General features: G+C 36.7%; 3 protein-coding genes across 4 annotated transcripts; 1 reads left to right on the top strand and 2 right to left on the bottom strand.

The window, feature by feature from the left end:
• The first annotated feature begins 65 nt into the window (after window positions 1-65).
• Window positions 66-2,964, top strand: LOC131777370 (NTF2-related export protein 2-like). The gene is made up of 4 exons (XM_059093666.2): window positions 66-94; window positions 172-258; window positions 377-524; window positions 1,530-2,964. The coding sequence occupies exons 1-4, from the start codon at window positions 77-79 to the stop codon at window positions 1,688-1,690; spliced, it is 414 nt and encodes a 137-aa protein (XP_058949649.2). The 5' UTR covers window positions 66-76; the 3' UTR covers window positions 1,691-2,964.
• A 14-nt stretch (window positions 2,965-2,978) lies between these two features.
• On the bottom strand, window positions 2,979-9,612 carry LOC131777356 (protein SGT1 homolog). Of its 2 annotated transcripts, XM_059093647.2 has the most exons (12): window positions 9,575-9,612; window positions 9,449-9,497; window positions 9,117-9,207; window positions 8,399-8,468; window positions 7,811-7,881; window positions 7,642-7,695; window positions 7,164-7,207; window positions 6,211-6,443; window positions 5,671-5,767; window positions 4,835-4,942; window positions 4,491-4,581; window positions 2,979-3,738 (listed from the first exon to the last, which is right to left on the bottom strand). In XM_059093647.2, exons 1-12 carry the CDS (start codon window positions 9,595-9,597, stop codon window positions 3,428-3,430), a joined length of 1,242 nt encoding a protein of 413 aa, XP_058949630.2. In that variant the 5' UTR covers window positions 9,598-9,612; the 3' UTR covers window positions 2,979-3,427. The 2 variants fall into 2 exon arrangements, with proteins under 2 accessions (XP_058949630.2, XP_058949639.2); XM_059093656.2 differs by lacking the exons at window positions 9,449-9,497; window positions 9,575-9,612 and adding an exon at window positions 8,810-8,837 and having other exon boundaries at window positions 9,117-9,135.
• A 2,400-nt stretch (window positions 9,613-12,012) lies between these two features.
• On the bottom strand, window positions 12,013-19,357 carry LOC136278176 (uncharacterized). The gene is made up of 8 exons (XM_066161581.1): window positions 19,221-19,357; window positions 18,054-18,482; window positions 17,648-17,686; window positions 16,952-17,020; window positions 16,703-16,771; window positions 16,126-16,296; window positions 13,462-14,093; window positions 12,013-12,940 (listed from the first exon to the last, which is right to left on the bottom strand). Exons 1-8 carry the CDS (start codon window positions 19,294-19,296, stop codon window positions 12,761-12,763), a joined length of 1,665 nt encoding a protein of 554 aa, XP_066017678.1. The 5' UTR covers window positions 19,297-19,357; the 3' UTR covers window positions 12,013-12,760.
• Window positions 19,358-20,833: the final 1,476 nt, after the last annotated feature.

Raw genomic sequence — 20,833 nt, 5'->3', positions numbered from 1 at the left:
CCTCAACGCTTGGTAACCGTAAATATTTCCGAGCCGTCAGTTTTATTAAAAGCGGTATACACTAACAGAAAACAAAATGGCGGCCAAAGTTGATGTAAGTTGAGTTACTATTATCGAGGATTAGATCTTAGTCAAATTAAATGTTTTAAACCTCTTTTATTTTTTAAACAGGGTCTGAGAAATGCAATCGATCAAGCGACCCAGGCTGGGGAGGAATTTAGTAATGTCTACTACGAGACTTTGGACAAACGACGCCACGTGAGTTCTTCGTTAGTCAGTTCTACGACTTACCAAATGCTTCGGTATTCGTTCCCTAAATCCGTTGATGGGAGACTCGATTATGTCGTAATCTTCCCGGTTTATTTTGTTTTTGCAGCTCATGTCGAAACTGTACTCAGAAAATACTACAATCGTCTGGAATGGAAATATAGTTAAAGGTGGAAGTGCTAAGGTGACGGATTTTTTCAACAACCTTCCAGCTACGGAACACACGCTCCATTCACTGGATTGTCAACCAGTTTCAGGTACTAAGAGTGTTAAAACTGCAGATTATGGAGGCACTTGTTAAGATCTTATTCATCAAAATTATTTCAGTTTTACGTACCATGTTATTCCATCATTATTTCTGTCAGCAATAGTTTGAATGCGGGGTTAACATGTCATCTTGAAGTGTGATCGTCCGGTGAGCGAAGTCCTGATAAGGACCGTTGTCTGTAGTTGTGGCTGATGTTTCAATAACCTGAGCAGAAGTCATCATCAACTGATGACTGACTGATGATCTGGTGATGATTTCCCCTCGGTTTGTCAAAACGTCAGTCACCACCAGCGACAACAGTCCTTCCCAGGACTGCTCTCGCCTGGACAATCAGACAACGCAATTTCCATAATAATTCTTAAAATTTTCCAACAAATTATGGCCCTGCACTCTGTGGTTAACTGATTGAACCTTTAAACCCCTTAGATTGAATGACTAGTATCCCCTGAATCAATAAGCTATGAGAATAAAGGGTATGATTGCCAACTGAAGAGGCTTTGGTTGTTACCAAAAAATACAGAATGAGTGATTTAAGGCTGTAAAGGGTTAATGGTAAAGTAAGAATGGTCTGAAGCCATCCAAAAACAAATTCTTATTCCATTTGTTTGCTGTTGGACTATACTTTGATTAAATGACCTTGAATTGGTGATGCAAAGCAATTCTCTAAAAGGTTAGATATTTTTAGTCCTTCCTCTTGTGGCTTTTAGCTGAGTGGATCAATCCCTTCACTGAAGAATTTAAAAGGTGCAAATTCAACATCAGTTTTGAAATGTGCTTCACAACATGAATCAGAGAAACAAGTTAAATTCTAACTTAAAGATAATGGTCAGAGTTAGGAACACCAATTGAGGGGAAACAAACGATTTGAACACTTCCAGTTGTGGCCCTGAGGCTCAGAGCAGGTACCAGTAACTCAGCTTGCAATTCCAGGGCCCTCTCTACAAACCCTTTTTCACCATGCCTATGATTTACTTGTGTTTCTTTCTACAATCAGATCAAGCCATCCCTGGGCAAACAACAGTTCTAGTTGTGGTTGAGGGATTGGTCAAGTATGATGGGCACAAGATACATCGGTTTTCTCAAAACTTTCTGTTGACTGCTGAGGGAGGAACTGTGTGGAAAGTGGCGAGTGACTGCTTCAGATTTATCCAGTGAAGGACTTGGTGGAATTCAACAACATTCTATTGAAGTTGTGCCAATATTTATTTGAATCATTGGTTTGACTGAGGCATGCACACTCTGTATAATGGTGTGCTGCATGTGGCCCCAATGCAAGAGATGAGATGTGAAATACATATACTCGAATAAAATGTCTGGGGAGTGGACTGCCACAAGTTGTCACTGCCCTCCATGCAGTAGACAGTAACACAAACCATCAAGATGTGGAGTGTGTGATCTTGTGCAAGAGATACAAAAAAACTAAACTTTCCATGCACAAAGCTGAATCACTGCTGAATAGAAAGAACCAATTGACAACTTTTTAATTTTTTAGACAAAGTCTTAAAAATTAAGGTGCCTCAATCAGAATGTACCATGAGACATATTTCTCTTTTCAAGTACATTACTCAATGATAAATCCACAACTTTACATGCTTTTCTTCTTCCAGAGTCAATACAAATGATTAACAAATTGGTCATTTTTAATACAATTATGTTCTATGCATGTCCGATGCCTAAGAACGTACTCTATGTAGGTGAAATATTTCTTCTCTCATTTAAACTGGTACCAGCTATTCCAATGCAAGAAATTGACAGAAGTAAAAAAAATAAAAAACTACAAACTTTTTAACTTAATGTTGATGTAGTTCACTTGGAATAGCAAAGAGTGGTAATATTTTTGAAGAGCTTTACTTGTTCAGTAACTCCTGTGTTAACATTACTTATGAGGAGGCTGACTAGGAAAAGGAAGCTCTTGGAAATTTTTATCATCTAAAAGAAGCCTAAACTTAAACCTGACACTTGCGCAATCTTGGTGCAATGTTCCAAACAAATTAGCTACAGCTTATGGAAGCACTGACACTGTAAACTGTTTGAGCTCACAATCAAGATGATAAAGAAAAATTTGATAAGCTACGAATGGCTAAGTATTGGAAAGAACACACTTATATATGACTCTCATCTACATTGTGCTTTTTCAATCATCTCCACTGACTAAGACCTTGAACACATGCTGGACTGTGAACCACAGCAATTGTACACAGTGTGAGTTTGCTGTTTTTGTATGAAAATATATACAGTGCTTCAAATACATGCAATGAGAAAATAGAAGAGGTGCTTGAATTTAAGCCTGAATGGCTTTTGATGCAACATCAAATTCCCCTTGTGTTTTAACGATAAATATGAGTTTTTTAGCATAGAATTTAGAAGTCTATCAGTCGCAACATAACTTTACTCCATGCACCTCTCCAATTCATAAGAGTTTGACAACAGTGACCACCAGATCTTGAAAATGCATAAGAAATTTATTAACACATGCATTCTAAGAAGATCATGATACTACAACTCTGAGCAAACAGGGTAGTTAATAAAAACTACACAGCAATTTATTGATCTGAAGTGTTTGACTGTATCAGTTAGACTGCCAAACACAATTTGCAAAATTGATGAATTATGCTGCAAATTTAGTAGCCAAAATGTTCTTCTAGTCACCAAGGCCACCAAAATGGTCACAGCTTGGAGCACTCTACAGTTTTCTATCTATGTCTTGTCCACTTGTACCAATTTGAAAAGAAATTAGAAATAAGCCATTCTCATCCTCAAGCAACAAATAAAAGACAGCCTTTTTCTTCAGTTCTAAATGGCACAGAGTACATCAGTACAAAGATATGAAGTTTTTCTCAGTGTCAGATGATGGATACAAGAACTGCATGATGAACTCATTGTCCATGCAGTCTAACTGTCCCATTTTTTATATTCCATTCCATCTGGAGGTTTACAATCCACATGCCCTTTTTTGACTTCATCCCAGTTGGTACTCAAAACTGTTCCACCAGATTCAACAAACGACTTGTTCATTGCTTTCCGCACTTCCTCACTACCATCACCATAAATTTGTTGGAATAGCTGATTTAAAGCAGCTTCACCTTCAAGTTTTTCCTCTTTCTCCTCCTTGGCGATCTCTGCTGCAACTTTATCCCAATCTTTTCCAACATGCCGTGAAGTGGGATATTTATGCACTGCATCACCAGGGTCTTTTGTTTCATCTGCAATAGACAAAGTACATGTACTTTACATCGTCAATGTCCACAGGAAACATATAAGAAGTTATTATTCCAATAAATTGCTTTAAACTTTGCAAGCAAACTATTGCCACTTTGGGAATGTTAGCCCTTTCCACCTTAACATCAGTATTCATATTCCCCATACTGTTCTCTGTACATTTACTAAGGTGCTGACAAGGAGAATTTGTCTAACAATCAAGAGTTTCTTTAGTTGATCATTTCCTTTATTCTCATTACATTAAGGTGTGATTCAGTAGTGATATTGTGAGGAGAAATTAGATGCTTGTCACTCATTGGGGTTAAAGGGTTAAAAAGTCATGGTCATGCTGAAAAAAAAACCATGAACAATCTCAGCTAGAGGTAAAAAGTGCTGGGAGACTGGTTCTGCTGCCTGGTATTTATTTTGTATTGTGTTCATGGTACAATACAATACACACAATATAAACTATAAGTCCCTTCTTTTTGGCAAAGTCTGTCATGCTTGTCGAAAAAAATCAGTGAAAAAAAAAAAAAATGATGTGTGAGTACTTTAGGGAGTTCTTGGAGTGACTTCAATGCCCCACAAGAGAGGAGCTCCATGAGTGAGGCACTCAAAAAACCTACTTTTTGAGCTGTGACAAATGCCACTGAGTTACATGTACCTTCAATGTGCAAAACGTTGATAGATGGTAAAGGTAAAGTTACTAAGGTTAAGCTCCACAACCTAAGTGTATACAAGTCAGTGTTGCACATACTTTTTGTTGGAAATGGTTTGCAGACAGTTTCTTCAGTAGCCTCAAGAGATGACCATCTCATTCCCTCAGTTTTTTTCATCTTTAGTTCAACCTGTAAGGCAGTTCAAGCATCTTAAAATTAAAAAATTTCCTGGATGTCCCCCCTGCATTCCCTTCCATGGACCTAATTACTTAGAGTGGCAGCAAATTAATACTCAACCCACTTGCAATAATCCTGAATTCTTCAAAATTTTGAATGTCAATCAGCCTTTTTTCAGGATTTGATCAACTTCTGTGCTGTTTTACATATCCAAATATTTAAACTCTCTAACTTGTTCTCAGAAGAAAAATTTGTCAGTTTTTACCTTTGTTGACATGATTCTTGTTTTGCACTGTGCTGGATTGATGGCTTGAGCAAGATCCAGTTCTAAGCTGAAGTCACTGCCGCTTGGAAGCTTCACTGTAGCACTTAACTACAACAAATCAAATTCAGTGTTTCAACTAAGTGTTCTGACTGAAAGGTTTCATTACCAAGTAACAGCCATGGTGGGATGCAACAGTACATGTAGCACACTACAACTTATTCCAGCATTCTGTCTGATCATTCCAAGACAATTTAGCAGTGCTCATTATTCAGTATTTTTCCCTATGCATTCCAGATGGGAGAATTCTCTAGCTTTTATGAAGAATTCTCCAACTAAATTTTGTTGGTCTGAGCTATCGTTTGACTGAGACATGAAGCTCTTGTGTAAATGTCTATGTAGTTCATTCTCTTGTTTCTTAATAATACTTTCCTGCCTTAACGTCTCTACATGAAAGATTACGTGGTCATTGAGAGAAGCTTTTAAAGAGTATAAAAAAGACTTAAGAACACAACATCAAATTTTAGCTCATTTATCATTAGGCCAATGTGGCTACTAAAATTTCCTGTACTACATGTAATTTACATATCGATGAGGTTTTCTCTACAGTTTACTAGAGGGTCAAATGAGGCCTTTAATTTTCCACCAGCAAGCTGATTTCTTGTCATCTTTTGTGACGTGTTGAGTAGAAATTCAAATAAACATAATTATTCAACTGATGATGTACAGTTCTCTCATTAAGAATTCATTGACAGCAAATTTTTTTATAGCTTCACTAGCAAAGAAACTAAATTAAATCAAGAGTAAAATAGCTTCAGAAGAAGACTGATGTCTCTTACTGTTTTGTCACCATATTCCACATTCACATTCTCCTGTTTTACATTCTTGATCATCAAAGTTACAATAACATGTGTTTCTGTTTGATACCAATCATATCTAAAACAAAATAATGTCAGTGAGATCCATTAGTAGAGAATGAATTAATATTAATTTGAAACAAATTTATTTTGTAATTTCACACTTGAATTAATAATTGAATTCACTTATTTTGAATTTACTTTCAGGTATTAATTAATCAGGGAATTATTTCACCATCACAATGAATTAATTTTCTTTTAATCTAGGAGCTGACTCCCAATTTCGCACTCCTCTGCAAGCAGCAAAGCTCACAAGATTCGAGGGAACAAGAGATCTGTAAGAAGTCTGGTACTGGAAAGTGAGAGCCTGCAAGATTACTTTTGTTTCCAAATACAGTATTCTGATTGGTAAAAAATTGTAGGTCCCATTATTACCATGCAGAATGGGGAGTTTTTGACAATCAAACCCAAACATGGTTTTCGTTAACCCAAATGTTGGTTACCTGTACTTCAACAACTTACTTCGGTTTTGAAACTGTGTACTGTTGCTGAGGTTGTTCTTGATTAGATTGCCCATCAATGACAGCCAAAACTGATGAAGGCTGTCCTGTCACAGATGCTGCATGACCATCAGAAGCCGCAGGCTTGACAACTGGAGGTTGCTGGTTAGCTTTGCCTGCTGTCTCAGCCTCTTTGTGATTGTCATCTTTTTGTATCAGTTGCGAATCTTCCCCTCTAGCCATGCCCACCATCACCTACAATACACAGTTTACATATAACAGATTCCAATGCAAATACACAAATTGAACCAAAGTGAAACTATGAGTATGGTGAACTTGGGGATATACAGTATAGAACTATCAGTAATTATACTATGATTCCAAGAAACAGAAAAGAGCCATTATCCCCACAAAAAGTCCTCCCAATTGATCTACCATATTTAAAAATCAATCTGCAACCTTTGATAATATGTATGCTCTCCCCAGACTCAGGCTTATGACCATGAAAACTGTCTTGATGTTCTGTTCACCCTTTTCAAAGAGTATTCTCAACCTTTGCAATGAATCATAAAGACACCAGAGGGAAAAATATGTCCTTTGATTATTTTCATTGGCCTTTTCAACATTTAGATCAAGTATAAAGACTTGCTTTGATTTACATTTGATTTGCTTTGTGGTACATTTGAACTGACAACAACTGTTCACTTAACTCTGATGACTTCTACTCAGGTTTTCAAAATGTCAGTCAACACTACCAACAACAGTCCTTCTCAGGACTACACTCAATAAGACAATCAGACTATACTATCACTTGTAATGATTTCTTGCCATTTCTTTGTGTCAATAAGTCTTTGGTTAATTCAGTTACATGTGGGTAAAATATAAATAATGCCAATACATGTAGAAAGAATTTTGATATCAATTTTTCTATGATGTTTTAACCTGTGTTCTTCATTGCAAGATTATGTACTATACCGTATCAGGAGAGTTTCCATCCTGTTTTGCTTCATTTTCTGCCACTAATTAAACAATAAAAAACAAAATGTGTCTTTATTTACACAGTAAAGTTAAAAAAAGTATTAAAATCTTCAATTCTGCTACCTACTCAGTTCAGATCATACATCCACACTTGACTTCTGACATCACTCTCTATAATTTTGCCTTAGAACCACATTCATAAATAAGTGAAAAATTGAAGCAAACATTCAGGTTTAATTCTGATTTCAATCATAATTTATAGTTCCATTTTTCACTCAACTTTTCTATTATTAAATGTGATTTAAATGTACATAACTGTGTACTATTTTTGGTCCTTTGTTTTCCACTTGTTCAACTTGAACTCCCAATATCTTGATCATTTTTTCAATTTCCCTCAAGGTTAAAGTTGGTGTGATAATGATGATAATAAATTATGAGACATGATGAACATAACTATCATTTGATATAAACTTACAGTCCAATTCAGCATCACACTTTCTTATCCACATTTTCGGCTCTTTGTTTTCTTCTGCAAACAAGTGACAGAAACAGAGTCATTGTGGTTTTGAAGTATATCAACATTCCTTCTATTAAAAACATACTGTATATTTATTTAAGAAGTGAAAGGAGTTCATTTGGCTTACTGTCAAGTTTTAATGCATCTGAAAAAGCCTCTCTGGCAGCTTTGAAATCCTCAAGGTGAAACAGCGCCATTCTGAGAATTAACAACAGTAATAAATTGGGTGATCATAATATAATTATTTTTATCTATTTAAATTTTTTATGTGTTTTAGTCATAATGAGGATCAAAAACGTCAACTTAAAACATTCATAATTTTTGGACAATGTCAGCAATAGAGATGCATAAACACCTATCAAATAAGGTCATTTTTAATATAACAAATTTAATTGAATTTGATGTGTCATGACAGTTTGCCTTCTTTCTAGAGCTCAAAACAAACTTATTAAAGCATACTATATAATAAATACTTTATTGAACAAGCTTGTTAAGTCAAGAGGGCTATATGTTAGTCTTGTTCCTTTTTTCGCCTTTTAATGGATCTTGACTCCAACTTGGTCCATAAAAATGCACCAGAAGAACTTGACAAAAATGCAGCCATCATGACTTTATGCTTGGTGAATGGTGCATACATGTAACTATGTATTACACAATTTAGGTGCAGTACTAAAAGGGCTAATTTCAAGTGGTACCAGATGAGATCTGTCCTTACCCTTTCCGTGTGTGTGCCTTGGAGTGGTCTGGTTGTAGACTTGCGGCTGAAGATGCATCTGCTGCTGCAGCTGTTTATAAAATTGAAAATAATATTGAAAAAAAAAGTATTTATTCTAACTTAAAAATCTAAGATACTCAGGTTATACAAGCAATGTATTTGTTGCAGTTCAAAATGATTTTCAGGTCAGAACAAATTCAATCTTGTTTGATAGGCTCATGTAGGTATTCCATTTGTTAATGATTACTGTGATATATTGTTGACAAAAGAAAGTGCAGATTGATCTGGTTCAAAGTATTTTCTTTGACCTGAAAAAAATTTAAACCATAACCCATACTTGTCTAGTGATTTTTAGTTTGTAACAGGTACAGCAAAAATTCCTTATCAACTATGAAGGCTGGAACTACTCACATGGCAATAGCTTGTCCTGATACAGTGTCTATAATATAAAGCATCTAAAATTATTGTTACCCCTCCTAGAGAGTATACTCGGGTATACTGTAGTTCTAAGGCCATCAGTGGGAAAGGGGGGAGGGAGCAGCCATGTCACAGCCTTTAGAGTGCCATTATTCCTCAAACCAACCAATTAACAGCTGTTTTGAGGAAAATTGTCTTACAATCCCTGAAGACCTGCGATTGCAGCTGTCAGAGTTTGACACAAGCACTTCTATGTGCTTGGAGTCCATCCTGTGTCAAATTAAATGATTGCCCATGTTACCTTGGTATTTTTCAAGCTTCATAAACGCTGCTGCCCTTTTCAAATAGCAGTCAGCATCATATGCATTCAGCTCTATCGCCTCTGAGTATTTCTGCAAACGTAAACACATTTTAGATCAATTCGCGATCAACAATTACTGAGTAAGAGGGAAAGGAAAGAAGTTATGTGTTACAAAGCAAGAGCCTTGTCTCGATAAAGTTTATTTTCAATCTTAGTTTAGAATAAAATGGAGTGTGGAGGTAAACGGTAAACGACTGAAAGTAAAATTGCTTGCAGAGTCACATGTCAAATTTTTTAACTTGAGTTTGAAACGATGAAAACCACATATTTACCTTGACAGCGAGTTCAAAATCATCGTCAACAAAAGCATCGTTGCCTTCTCTAAAACAACGCAAGAGAAGTTAGAACGTCACCACCATAAGTAAAGCGACAACTTGTGCGAGGGTCACCTCTCTTACCTTACAAGGTCGTTAGCCGCCATCTTGGTTTTGGTTTTGGTTTTGTGCAGCCTAGCCTTGAAACAAGAAGGCTAGGCTACACAGCAAGCCGACAGCAACACAGGCTTGAGCTAGGCCTGACTAAGGCCTAACCTCATTTGACCTCTTCGGGCTCGAGAGGGGCTAGGAAGGCCAAAGAGTTGCCAAAAAATTGCAAAAAATCCAAAAATTTCCGACTTAAAAAGTTGCTACCTAAATTTGCCATCTATATGTTTATATAATCGTTAATTAAAAGCTTGATTTGTTTTATTCACAACATGTGCTAACATCGGTTAAGATAGGAGCCCATTAGGTAATGGGCTCCTAGTTAAGAATAATAGCTTGAAACTTAGCTTTAAAGAGTTGCTCGCAGATATTAGCAAAATTTAAGGATGCTAAAAGTCTAACAGAACAAAACACATGGTTCATTTGACGTTTTGCCGAACGTCATTTTAGCCAATGATCCGTCATAATATTTGAAAGAAATCGCAATAGGCCTGCGATACGTTTTTAAGTGACGGGTTATGTGTTAGTTTTTCATGAAATCGTTGAATTTTTCACGCTTAATATGTGCTCTAAACCTATGTTTTGCTCAAAGACTGCTCAGAAAGGCAAAATTGCTCGAAGTTGCTGGAACCGCAAAAAGTTACTTTAAACGCCAAAAGTTGCTGAAAAGTTGCCGAGCACAAACGTGACAGGCCTATTTACCAGGGAATACAAACAGTCTCAGGAGCCCATTACGTAATGGGCTCCGGACAGTCTATATTCTCTTGCAAGTTGTTAATGCAAGATCATGAGTTGCTCGAAATACCAGTAGAATTAAATTAAATTTATTTTCATTGAAAATGCTTGTTTTACAAAAAGTTATACTGAAGGTGGTCTTTCAACAAAAAAAAAATTGATCTATTGCTCTGATCCATAATATATTGTTCTTACAACAGAGGAAGGATCAGTAGTGCCCAACAGAGCTTAAAGAGGGGGGGAGGAAATGTAGAAAAGTGACCTCATGATTAACTTGCCAACGATGGGGTAGAGAGGGATCATAACGGTATTAAAGAGCCTTAAGGGGGGGGGGGGAGAGCGGCGGGGGAAATCAGGCCACAAGCAAAATCCCCAAACGCAATTCCTTTCCTTTAATACTTCGGGAGCAAGTTTAGAAGCAGAAACAAACTGCTCGAATACTAATATAATAATATCTTTGAAGTAAAATGGCTTCCAAAACCAGCTTAGGTGATCGTTTATTCCATTGCATTCCGGTATATAAAAAGTTCATTGAGGTCACTATGGGTATGGAACTAAATCGGAATTAATTTATTGTTTTCCTTGTTTTGTTTTGTATTTTGTTTCGTGTCTTTTGTTGTTTTCTTTTGTTCGGTATGCCATTAGTTTTATACTAATTAATAATGAATATTTGTTCCATTTTCAGAGTTCCACTCCTTACCGATTTGTCTAATAAGTATTTTAGGTTTATTTTACGGTTGAATCCTAGGTGCTCGTGTGTAGAACAAGCACAAAGCTTGTTGTGCATTAATTTCATTGAACTCTATTTTTAACTAGCTCACTTGCACTACACAAAACCTTAATTTCGGCTTTGTTTACCAAAAAATGGCTGCATCGATTTTAAATTTGAAATGGTTTCGTGGTGTCTGAATACATTGCGATATCTAAAGTGCGATGGGCACTATATGTCCGGCCAAATACAGAACTAAATTACCCATTGAACAAAGAGAATACAGTGCATCCTTTTTTCTTTTAACATACTTAATAGTCGGCTTTCAAAAAAAGAAAAGAAAGAAAAACATGTACATGTTAGTCTAAACATTGTGCTTACCAGCATCGCTCTTTGTGTAAATGGTTCTAGTTAGCACGAGAAGAGTAGAATATATCATAAAACACACTTGCTCCATTTCAACAAACAACTGTCACCCAAAGTGTTTTCAAGCTTTAAAAACAAAATTGTCTACAAATTGCGGTATGATATGTGTATCAGGCCCTTCAGTTCCGCACTCGTAAACAGGTAATTTCGTCCAAGTCGAGCTAAGACAAGACTGTCAAAACCAAATGCACACACGTTAACGCACATCCATTTTTGGTCATTAACTTCGCAAGAAAGGCCGAAAAGGATAACACAATGAGTGATGCAACGGGAATTTTGGTAGTTGCGACATTAACAAGTGAACTCACGTCACCGTGCCTCTGTTTAGGAATAGATCACATGTGATGCGCACGACCGACAAGGATGGATCTTCTCACGCATGCCTGAAGTTTGACCGCTGTGTTAGCTGAGCCTTTGTCACTGATTTTCTCTCCATAGATAGTCAGTTTGAATAGTGAGTGATTGCTTGAATTCAAAGCTTAGTGATTGAACGATTATATATTTCACGCATGTAAAACAAATCAAGTATTGCCAGAGTACTACAGTTACCGTCAAATAATTAAGTCATTTTGATTAGTATAAGATCAACACGTATCGCAAATACTCCAATCACGTTAAAAAACGCATAAACCATATTGTTCATTTATTTATCTAATTTCGTTTTTGTTGGTTTTATATGATACTTCATACCGTGGTATCTGAAAATAAAAACGTTAAAACAGGTTTTATAATTTGACACATTTGACGCTGTAGTTTAATTCAACGTCATCCAACCCCGGGAATTTATGACTTTATAACCGAATTTTTATTCTTAACTCATTATTTCGACTCTGCGTGAAGAGAAAGTTTCCCTCTAACATGAAACTAAACACCAAGAACAGAATGCATTGAACTACTGAAATGTTTTCCTTCAGTGTGCGCATGCGCGGGACGCTGACTACAAACTTATTCCAATACAAACTTATTCCAATACAAACTTACTCCAATACAAACTTATTCCAATACAAACTTATTCCAATAAAAACTTATTCCAAGACAAACTTATCCCATATAAGTAATACTGATTTAATTTTCGGTTTTTTCATGCAAGTACCTTAAAGGGACTCATCTAAAGTATTCTTGGTACAATCCCTGGAAGAAATTTCTGGAAAAACTCGTCGGGCATTTGTAATGACAAACCAAATAATTACCGATCACTAACTCTAATTATGGGGTCTGCATACTTGTTTCTTTCAGTTTTGTTTTCATCTCTATGTTTATCATTAAAACATTCCTGAGATAGGAAGCGAGTTTCATTGATGTTCGCCGTCCTTTGTCTCCTCCGGATTCTTCTGTGATATCTTCACGCTTGCTGTCTTGATGGGATCAATTTGGGCGTATACTGTTTGGGGCTGTTCTTTGACAAGCTTTGCACTGTTTTCGCGGGAAAGGATCAGATCTGCGTACACAAGGCCACGGTATGGAGCGGGCTTCTACATTGAACATGGAACAGAGAATAATACCTTATGAGCAGATTGTGAAACAAGAGACATTAAATAACGATAGCAACACAGTAACGAGGCAAACAAATAAACAAACAAACAACAACAGCAACAAAAACAACATTTAATGAGAAATAAAGCACCAAAGATTGTAAACGAATTTGATAAGATAACCGGGCCAGTGTTCCCTTATTTTGCTTCTGATCAAGGGTTTTTTTATTTCAAGTTTATTTTTATCAGTTTAGTCTTGTATTTTTTTGTTTATTTGTTTGTTGCAGAGGATCCTTTAGACACTTAAACAGAAGTCCAGCTGCCGTACTCCAGCTGTACGCTCAATTATCATACGTAGACATTTGAATCGAAGAAGTCAATAGACTAAGATTGTTTCCTTAATGAAACAGTGTTGAAAAAGAAACACGTCTCCATGTAAAAAAAAATCCAAAAAATGAAAGCAAAACAAAACAAAAAGAAACAAAAAAGAAACTGTTGTTAAGATTTGTGAGATTTATTACCTGTGGCGGCTTCTTCTTTTTTGTCATGTCAACAGCTGCGTACAAATATTCAGTGTTCCCGCCAGCCTGAGGTGTCTCGCTCCCTGCAGCTTCTGTGTTGTTGTCGAGCCCTGAGTCAGTTTGATGAGACGAACCATTATCTGGTGTCAGAGACGGGGACTGATCTACACAGGACGCCCATTGTACAGGTAAACCACTTGTTTCTTCCTGAGGGCGGCCCGCAGTCTTTTCGAGGGCGCTCACTTCAGAACTGGCTCTGCCTTTTCTTTCTTTATGAACAACAGCGTATACATGATCCTTATTTTCTTCTTTTTTATCGCACAAAGCAGGTTGCTGCTGTATTCCTTTCTCACCACTCACCAACACTGTGTTTTCTGGCGCTCTTTCCTGAATATCTGAACATCCCTCGCTTACTGAACTCAACTTTCGATTAGTCTCAATGTTATCATAGCCGCACTCTCTTTTGCAGTCGCTCACTGTTTCGTAGGTGGCCAGCCCAGATTCCGTTCGTGAAAGGGTTAGGTGAACAGTAAGCTCAGCGGAGCTCTGTGTTTGTTGAACAAGCACAGGGTCGAGTGATGTCAGTTCAGAGCTCGAAGGTTTCTCATAGGTGCATATTACACGATCTCCGTCTAAACGTCATCTATGACGTAACATATTAGGCTTTACTGATATGTTAAAGAATTAAAAACGCGCCGAGTGCATTTTTTAGTTCTATAAGCACGCGAGAATTTTTAAGAACACGAGAGAAGTGCGGAGAAGCACGAGCCGCAGGCGAGTGCTTCTATCACTTCTCGAGGAACAAGTATTTTTTTTTTTGGGTTCTTTTATGATAATATACATGAAAAAATTACTCAGTTCTGATTGGTTAAGATAAATGCAGTTTTCAAATAATTCAATGCAGAAGAGGGTTAATTCAGTGCAGAGATAGTAACAATCAGACATTCTGATTGTTTAATAATAAAGAAACTCATAGATAGCCAATCAAATGCGAGCTTTGGACTTCTTAACATTTGGCTACTCTGAAAATTTGCGAGCGAAACAATGGCCGGCGTTTGAAGTAGGTCTTCTTTCACCAACGCAACAACAATACAGCAGCTGGAAAACAGCTCTAACAACGAAAACACTGTAAAAAGCACTGCTTTTTGGTTGTAGATTTGTAAAAAGTGATGTTTAGAGAAGGGAATTGCCAAGGCCGAAATGAAAATTACAAGCCGATCCAGCAACAGACACCTCTTTAAGTGTACTTAAATACGTATCAGTAATCTAGTGTATACTTACTCATTGTAACATAATTTCCATAGTTATCCCCAAAATCGTGTCACCAATTAATTTTCACCGTCGTTTTCGTTGTTAGTATTGAAAGAAAATTTAAAAAATTTAAAAATTGTTTTAAATAATAGGAAACGTAAGTGTATTCTTTTCAGTGAAGGCTTTAGTCAAGGGTCGAGGGTGAAATGTCAAGGGTTCAAAAATTTCCTAATTTATTGATTGATTTATTTTCTTTGCTTATTTAAAATTTATTATTATATCATTCCTTGTATCACGTAGTCGTAAGATTTCCCAACCTTCTCCAAGTGTCAGCAATACCAGGATGTTAGCTCTCGTTTCCTCTCTTTAGCACTTTCTCGCATTCTCCTATTTCACTCGCGCGTGTTTCAGTGAGTTATTGGTAATGGAGGGTTTTTTGACAGCGTTCTTCCTTCCAAATAATGCACAGAGAAAGTTGTTAAAAATCACCCCAAAGGTAAAACCACGACTTCATGAACCTCTATATAACATGGTTCTTGGCAGGAAGAATGATATTCTTTGCCCCAGTAATACGAAATCTATGATTAAGTACCTTGATATTTTCAGTCCCTTGGGCTCAAAAGAGGAAACGTGCGAATGGCTGAGAGACAAGAGCGGGAAATTTTGCGACCACAAGATACAAAAAATGTTTTTTTCAAATTATAAATACGTGATTCACAGAACTTCGCAAAGTCGATCGGAGGAAACTCAAAGCGTTATAGAGGAAATTTACATCGTATATATAAAAAGATCGGCGTAAAAATACGACTGCGACGCAGGTAGAGGGGAAGCGGAAGTGAAACACTGATAGCTCGAAATTTGCTCTTGTTTTGAAGCCCATGGTCTAAATCGCTTTTTTTATTTATTTTTTTTTCTCTAAAATACTTCAGCCGTCGAAACTTGTCACCAAAGAGGTTTCTTGACCGCTGAAAGAACTGCCATAAATAACCAAGTTTTGTTTTGCGTGATCCAGGCACGGATGTCGACAAATCAATAGACCTCTTGCGCTCGAGGAAATATAAGTAATAATAAACAATTAAACAAATAAAGCGCTGACATATTTTGAACCATCGCCCCTTAACATTTTCCCCTCAACCCTCGGCCCTCGATAAAAACCTCCACTTTTTTCTTTTCGAATCATTGTCAAAAAGTAAATAATACAGTAATGCATAAACTGCTGCAATCATCATGCAGAAGGACATTTAAATGGATTTTAAGTACATGCTCTTTTGCACAGTTGACTGATTACGTGGATAACTCAAGGTAAAAAGTAAAGGAGACGAAAGTAATGTAACGCACACGAAAAGGATTGTTCCTCATGATAGACAAAAAGTAAGATACGAAACAAATGAAAACACAGTGAAAGGCACTTACATTGTTTATCGTGGCTCCGACGTCTGCGAAAGAACATAAGTCCGAAAGCGAATACAAGGAGCAGAATGAAAATGGCCAGTAGCACCACAACAATCACAACCAAGTTAGGCTTGCTAGCGTGTACATCGTTTGCCAAAGGATGTTCAGCGACGGTATTCCCTGACGTGACCCCTTATTTGATATATAAAAGAGGAGGCTGTTTCAGATAAGGCATGGAACCAAACGTTTAGATGCAACTTTTTAAAAATAGTAAAATTATTTTGATTAATCAAATCCACGTGTTAGTATTCTCAATACAAATTCAACGTTGCTCTCATCTATAAAAATTATACAAACACTGTAAATTCAATAAAACGATGAGGATAATGATGGTGGTAACTAATAACAGAACAGAAGGTTCTTTTCTGTATCTCATACCTGTGCTTTGATGATTGCCCATCCATTTTTAAGGGAAGCGCAAATTAACAGTAACAGTGTGGTACGAATTTATTTTACATGGGAAAATTACAGAAATAAATGAATAAATCTTTGCATGAAAAATGGAAATAACCAAAAAAAAGGGTGCATAAGCTGTTACCTGCTGTCGCAGCTGTAGATGGTCCTTTGACCCGAGTAGTTGTCGATGCCTGGGATCCATCATTCCTTCCTAAATTAGAGAGGAACACAAAACCAAAGTTAGTGATTTACTATAAGCATTTTCAATAAAAATTCAACGCTTTTTCTAACGTATAGAAATTGTACACATACCTGTAGGTAATAATAATGATAATGCTCACATGCATGAAAAATGGTAATAACCAAAACAAAAGGGCAGATAAGCTTTTACCTGTTGTCGCAGTTGGAGATGGTCCTTTGACCCGAGCAGATGTCGATGCCTGGGATCCATCATTCATACCTAAATTAAAGAGGAACACAAAACCAAAGTTAGTAATTCACTATTAACATTTTCAATAAAAATTCAACATTTTACCAACATATAAAAATTATACAAATACTTGTGGGTAATAATATTGATAACGCTCACAAAAGTGTTAAATAAAAACAAACCAGAACGAAAAACCAAAAGTATGCACAATTTTTTAAAATTTCTACTTGTTTAAGGTTTGTCTGTTCCTTTTCTACTTACATGTACTTATATGTATAAATTTAAAGTTATACATAAGTTACAGAAGAGGACGCATCGATTCTCTGTAACTCTGAGTTTCGCGCCGAAGCGCTCGTCAGGCAGAACTTTCTTTCGGAAAGCTCTGTCTGACGAGCGCTTAGGCGCGAAACTCAGAGCTACAGAGAATCGATGCGTCCGCTTCTTTAACTTATGTATACTTAGCTCTTCTACCACAGCATTGAGCACTTTATGCCAAGGTAGACTCCACCCCCACCTTAATAAATTTAAAGTTAACGATTTTCAGGAGTTTCAAGGAGTAAGTCGGGGGAAGTTATGCCACTTTACTTTATATATATTTACATTCAGCGCTGATTCACATCATCGTCAAGCCTCAACAGTTTCAACGCCAGTACTTACCTGTTATGGTGGATGCTGTCGCTTTCGCTGATTTTTTCTCTAGACAAGAATATGGAAATTCACTTATCATTGTAATTATGTGATTTTATATCCTACTTTAAATGGAGCGCAAAGCAATGGTAATAGTGCGGTATCCATATATGAAAAAGAGACAAACAAATATGTACATAAACGAATAAACAGATATATTAAAATAATTTAGCCAATTGTATAACAAGGAGTCCTTAGTGGCTCACCATTAGGATCCAAAGTGACTTCACGGTTTATCTAGCATTTATACTATGTTATGTAATCTTTTACGTTTTCTTCCACGGTGTAACTGACTTTCAAGAGAGGGACCGGGCCGTAACACAATTTACTTATTCTTAATTTCAGTTTCGCGTAATGTGAATTAAGGGTCTATTACCTCCTCCACCTCTAAATTCACATATGAATCCTGCTTCGGCGTTGGATGAAGTACAGCTGACATCATTATAGCGCCCATTGTTATTTTCATACACTCCGTACATTTCCGCGCAATTCTCTCCAGCTTTTTCGCCGTTAGGTTCTCCTCCTGCCCAGGGCCAATGTCCTTGATTGGTCGCATTGACTGTGCTGTTATCACTTAACCATCTCCACGCTCCAGTTGATTTATCTTTCCTCAAACCTATGAAGTATTTAACGGTATTCTCTTTTTGGATAATTCGATTCAGGAACTCCCATTCCTCACGACTCTCAATAGAAACAAGGTTATATCCATCTTGTTCACAGTTTTTTTTGCTTCTTTCCCAATTGTACCAGTTACCATTGCTCCTATTGAAAATGTAGCTGGAACCATTGAAGTTCTCCACGGGAGCTGAATGCAGAATTGAACAAAGACACATCCTATTCATTAACTGTTGACCCAGTCGATAACACCTTGGGAGCAAGTTTAGAAGCAGAAACAAACTGCTCTAACACTCATATTCTTTGGAGTAAAATAGCATACAAACCAGCGTAGGTGAACGTTTATTCAATTGTATTCGAATGTAAACCACTCTTTTTGGTCGCTATGGGTAAGGATCTAAATCGGAATTAATTTATTTTCCTTGTTTTGTTTTGTAATTCGCTTCTTGTTTTTTGTTTTTATTTGCTGTTGTTGTTGTTGTCTTTTGTTTAGTATGCGATTAGCTTCATGCGAACAATATTTGCCCCATTTTCAAATTTCCACTCTTTACCGATCTTTCGAATAAGTATCCCTCTTAATACATTTTAGGTTTATTTTAATGTTGGATCCTAAGCGCAAACGTGTGGAACAAGCACAATGCTTTTTGTGCACTAATTTTATTGAACTATTTTTTCAACTAGCTCACCTGAACAATACAAAACCTTAATTTCGGTTATTTTTACCAAAAAATGGCTGCATCGATTGTAAATATAAAATGGTTTCGTGGTGTCTGAGTACATTGCGATATCTGAATTGCGGTGGGCATTATTTGTCCGACCAATTACAGTACCATCCTTTTTTCTTTTGACAAGCAAGCATACTTGATAATCAGCTTTCAAAAAGAAAAAAAAAAGAACATGTAGATGTTAGTCTAAATATTGTGCTTACCAGCATCACTCTTTGCGTAAACGGTTCTAGTTAGCACAAGAAGAGCAGAATATATCAGAAAACACACTTTCTCCATTTCAACAAACAACTGTCTTCCACAGTGTTCTCAAGATTTAAAAACAAAAATGTTTGCAAATCGCGGTATGATATGTGTATCAGACCCTTCAGTTGCGCAATTGTAATTTCGTCCAAGTCGAGCTAAGACAAGACTGTCAAAACCAAACACACGCACGTGTATCAAGCACGAATGTAGCTTTTCTCTTTCAGCATCTGAACATAATCTTTGTTTTCCTCTATGATTGACTTATAGCAACTGATTTTTCAGTTTTAAAATTAGTTCTCGTAAATCAGCCTTATCTCCTTTTTCTACAAATTCCTTCAGAGCTTATCAGCATAAACCTTGTGTTTAGCCTGAAAAGAGTCTGAGATTTCAGACTACTTTTAGCACTTTCTATTCTATTTCTATTGTTGGACAAAAATGAAAGTTCTGTTTAAGCACTGAATGATAAAAAATGAGAATGATTACGATGTAGACGCTTTAATGACGTTTACGATTATTACTAGACCTTTTTTTATTTTGATATATACATGTATATATCTATTTTTTTTGTTTTTTTAATTTTCAGGGGTAAATGTTCGGGCACTAAATGAAGGGTGGCTGTTAGCTGAAAAACATTGCATTCGCAAGACTGTTTCTCAAATATTCAATTTTAGAACTTGCGAAGATAGTAAGTAGATACTAATTATTCAAGGCTTTCAAGTGTAACTTGTATCGCGGGAGACCAATGACTTGATCATTTTGTGTACGATCGAGCCCTTTCTTCATCCAGTATCAAGTAATTCTTTGGATGTTAACAGTTGCGGTTTTACACAATTACCTAACCTGCACTGGGGGCGTCTTACTAGTGCGAGCTAACGTCGTAAGCTCGCGATCGTTTATCCGACTGGCCATGTTTAAATTGGAGTTAGAGTGGACGGTGGGGGTAGATGGGGCAGGGGAAGGGCAAAAAGACGCCTGCACGAAGAGGCTGTTAAAATGCCAAACGTCCCCCTGACTAGTTGAGATTTCACAAACTACTTTCAGCACTTTCTATTCGATTCTACAGTACTCTGCTGGATAAAACTGAAAGTTCCGTTTAAGCACTGACTGATAAAAAATAAGAGTACTTTCGATGTAGACGCTTTAATGACGTTTACGGTTATTACTAGACCTTCAAGTTTTTTTTTTTATTTTGATATACACATATATATATTATTTCAATTTTCAGGGGTTAATGAGAGTGGGCAATGAGCAGGCAACCATCAAAATGAGTTAGATTAAAAACCGAAAGCACTATCTTCCGACAAAAATAGACACACGTAGAGCTGATGAGTGCAGCAGTGAGGAAGTTTTTTGTTAGCCAGGAAAGAAATGGCTTCGACAAAACCTCCTGCGCGGTCCAAAATACGAGCTGATAATTGCTGCACTCTATATTTTCCAGACGAAAATCCTTGAATATATCTGCTGTTTCTATTTGAGAATTTTCTTCCATTTGATCGTTAACGATACCTGGAAGCAACAAACAACTGCACTCGAAGATTTACTCGCTATAATGTGTTTGATGCAAACCGGC

This window comes from Pocillopora verrucosa, chromosome 14, assembly GCF_036669915.1.
Source record: "Pocillopora verrucosa isolate sample1 chromosome 14, ASM3666991v2, whole genome shotgun sequence".
NCBI lineage: Eukaryota > Metazoa > Cnidaria > Anthozoa > Scleractinia > Pocilloporidae > Pocillopora > Pocillopora verrucosa.
The sequence above is the reverse complement of the archived record's forward strand: the minus strand, read 5'-3'. Positions and strand labels throughout refer to the sequence as shown.

Bases quoted from the DNA above. Each gene is read 5' to 3' on its own strand.
- LOC131777370 (XM_059093666.2), top strand. The intron at 259-376 runs GTGAGTTCTTCG...TTGTTTTTGCAG, and splicing joins CTTTGGACAAACGACGCCAC to CTCATGTCGAAACTGTACTC. The intron at 525-1,529 runs GTACTAAGAGTG...TTCTACAATCAG, and splicing joins GGATTGTCAACCAGTTTCAG to ATCAAGCCATCCCTGGGCAA.
- LOC131777356 (XM_059093647.2), bottom strand. From the start codon at position 9,597: ATGGCGGCTAACGACCTTGTAAG. The intron at 8,469-9,116 runs GTAACATGGGCA...TTTTATAAACAG, and splicing joins GAAGCTTGAAAAATACCAAG to CTGCAGCAGCAGATGCATCT. The intron at 5,768-6,210 runs GTAAGTTGTTGA...ATTTTGTTTTAG, and splicing joins TACACAGTTTCAAAACCGAA to ATATGATTGGTATCAAACAG.
- LOC136278176 (XM_066161581.1), bottom strand. From the start codon at position 19,296: ATGGAGAAAGTGTGTTTTCTGATATATTCTGCTCTTCTTGTGCTAACT. The intron at 17,687-18,053 runs GTAATAGACCCT...ATTCTTGTCTAG, and splicing joins TGAATTTAGAGGTGGAGGAG to AGAAAAAATCAGCGAAAGCG. The intron at 16,297-16,702 runs GTAACAGCTTAT...ATATCAAATAAG, and splicing joins ATCTACAGCTGCGACAGCAG to GGGTCACGTCAGGGAATACC.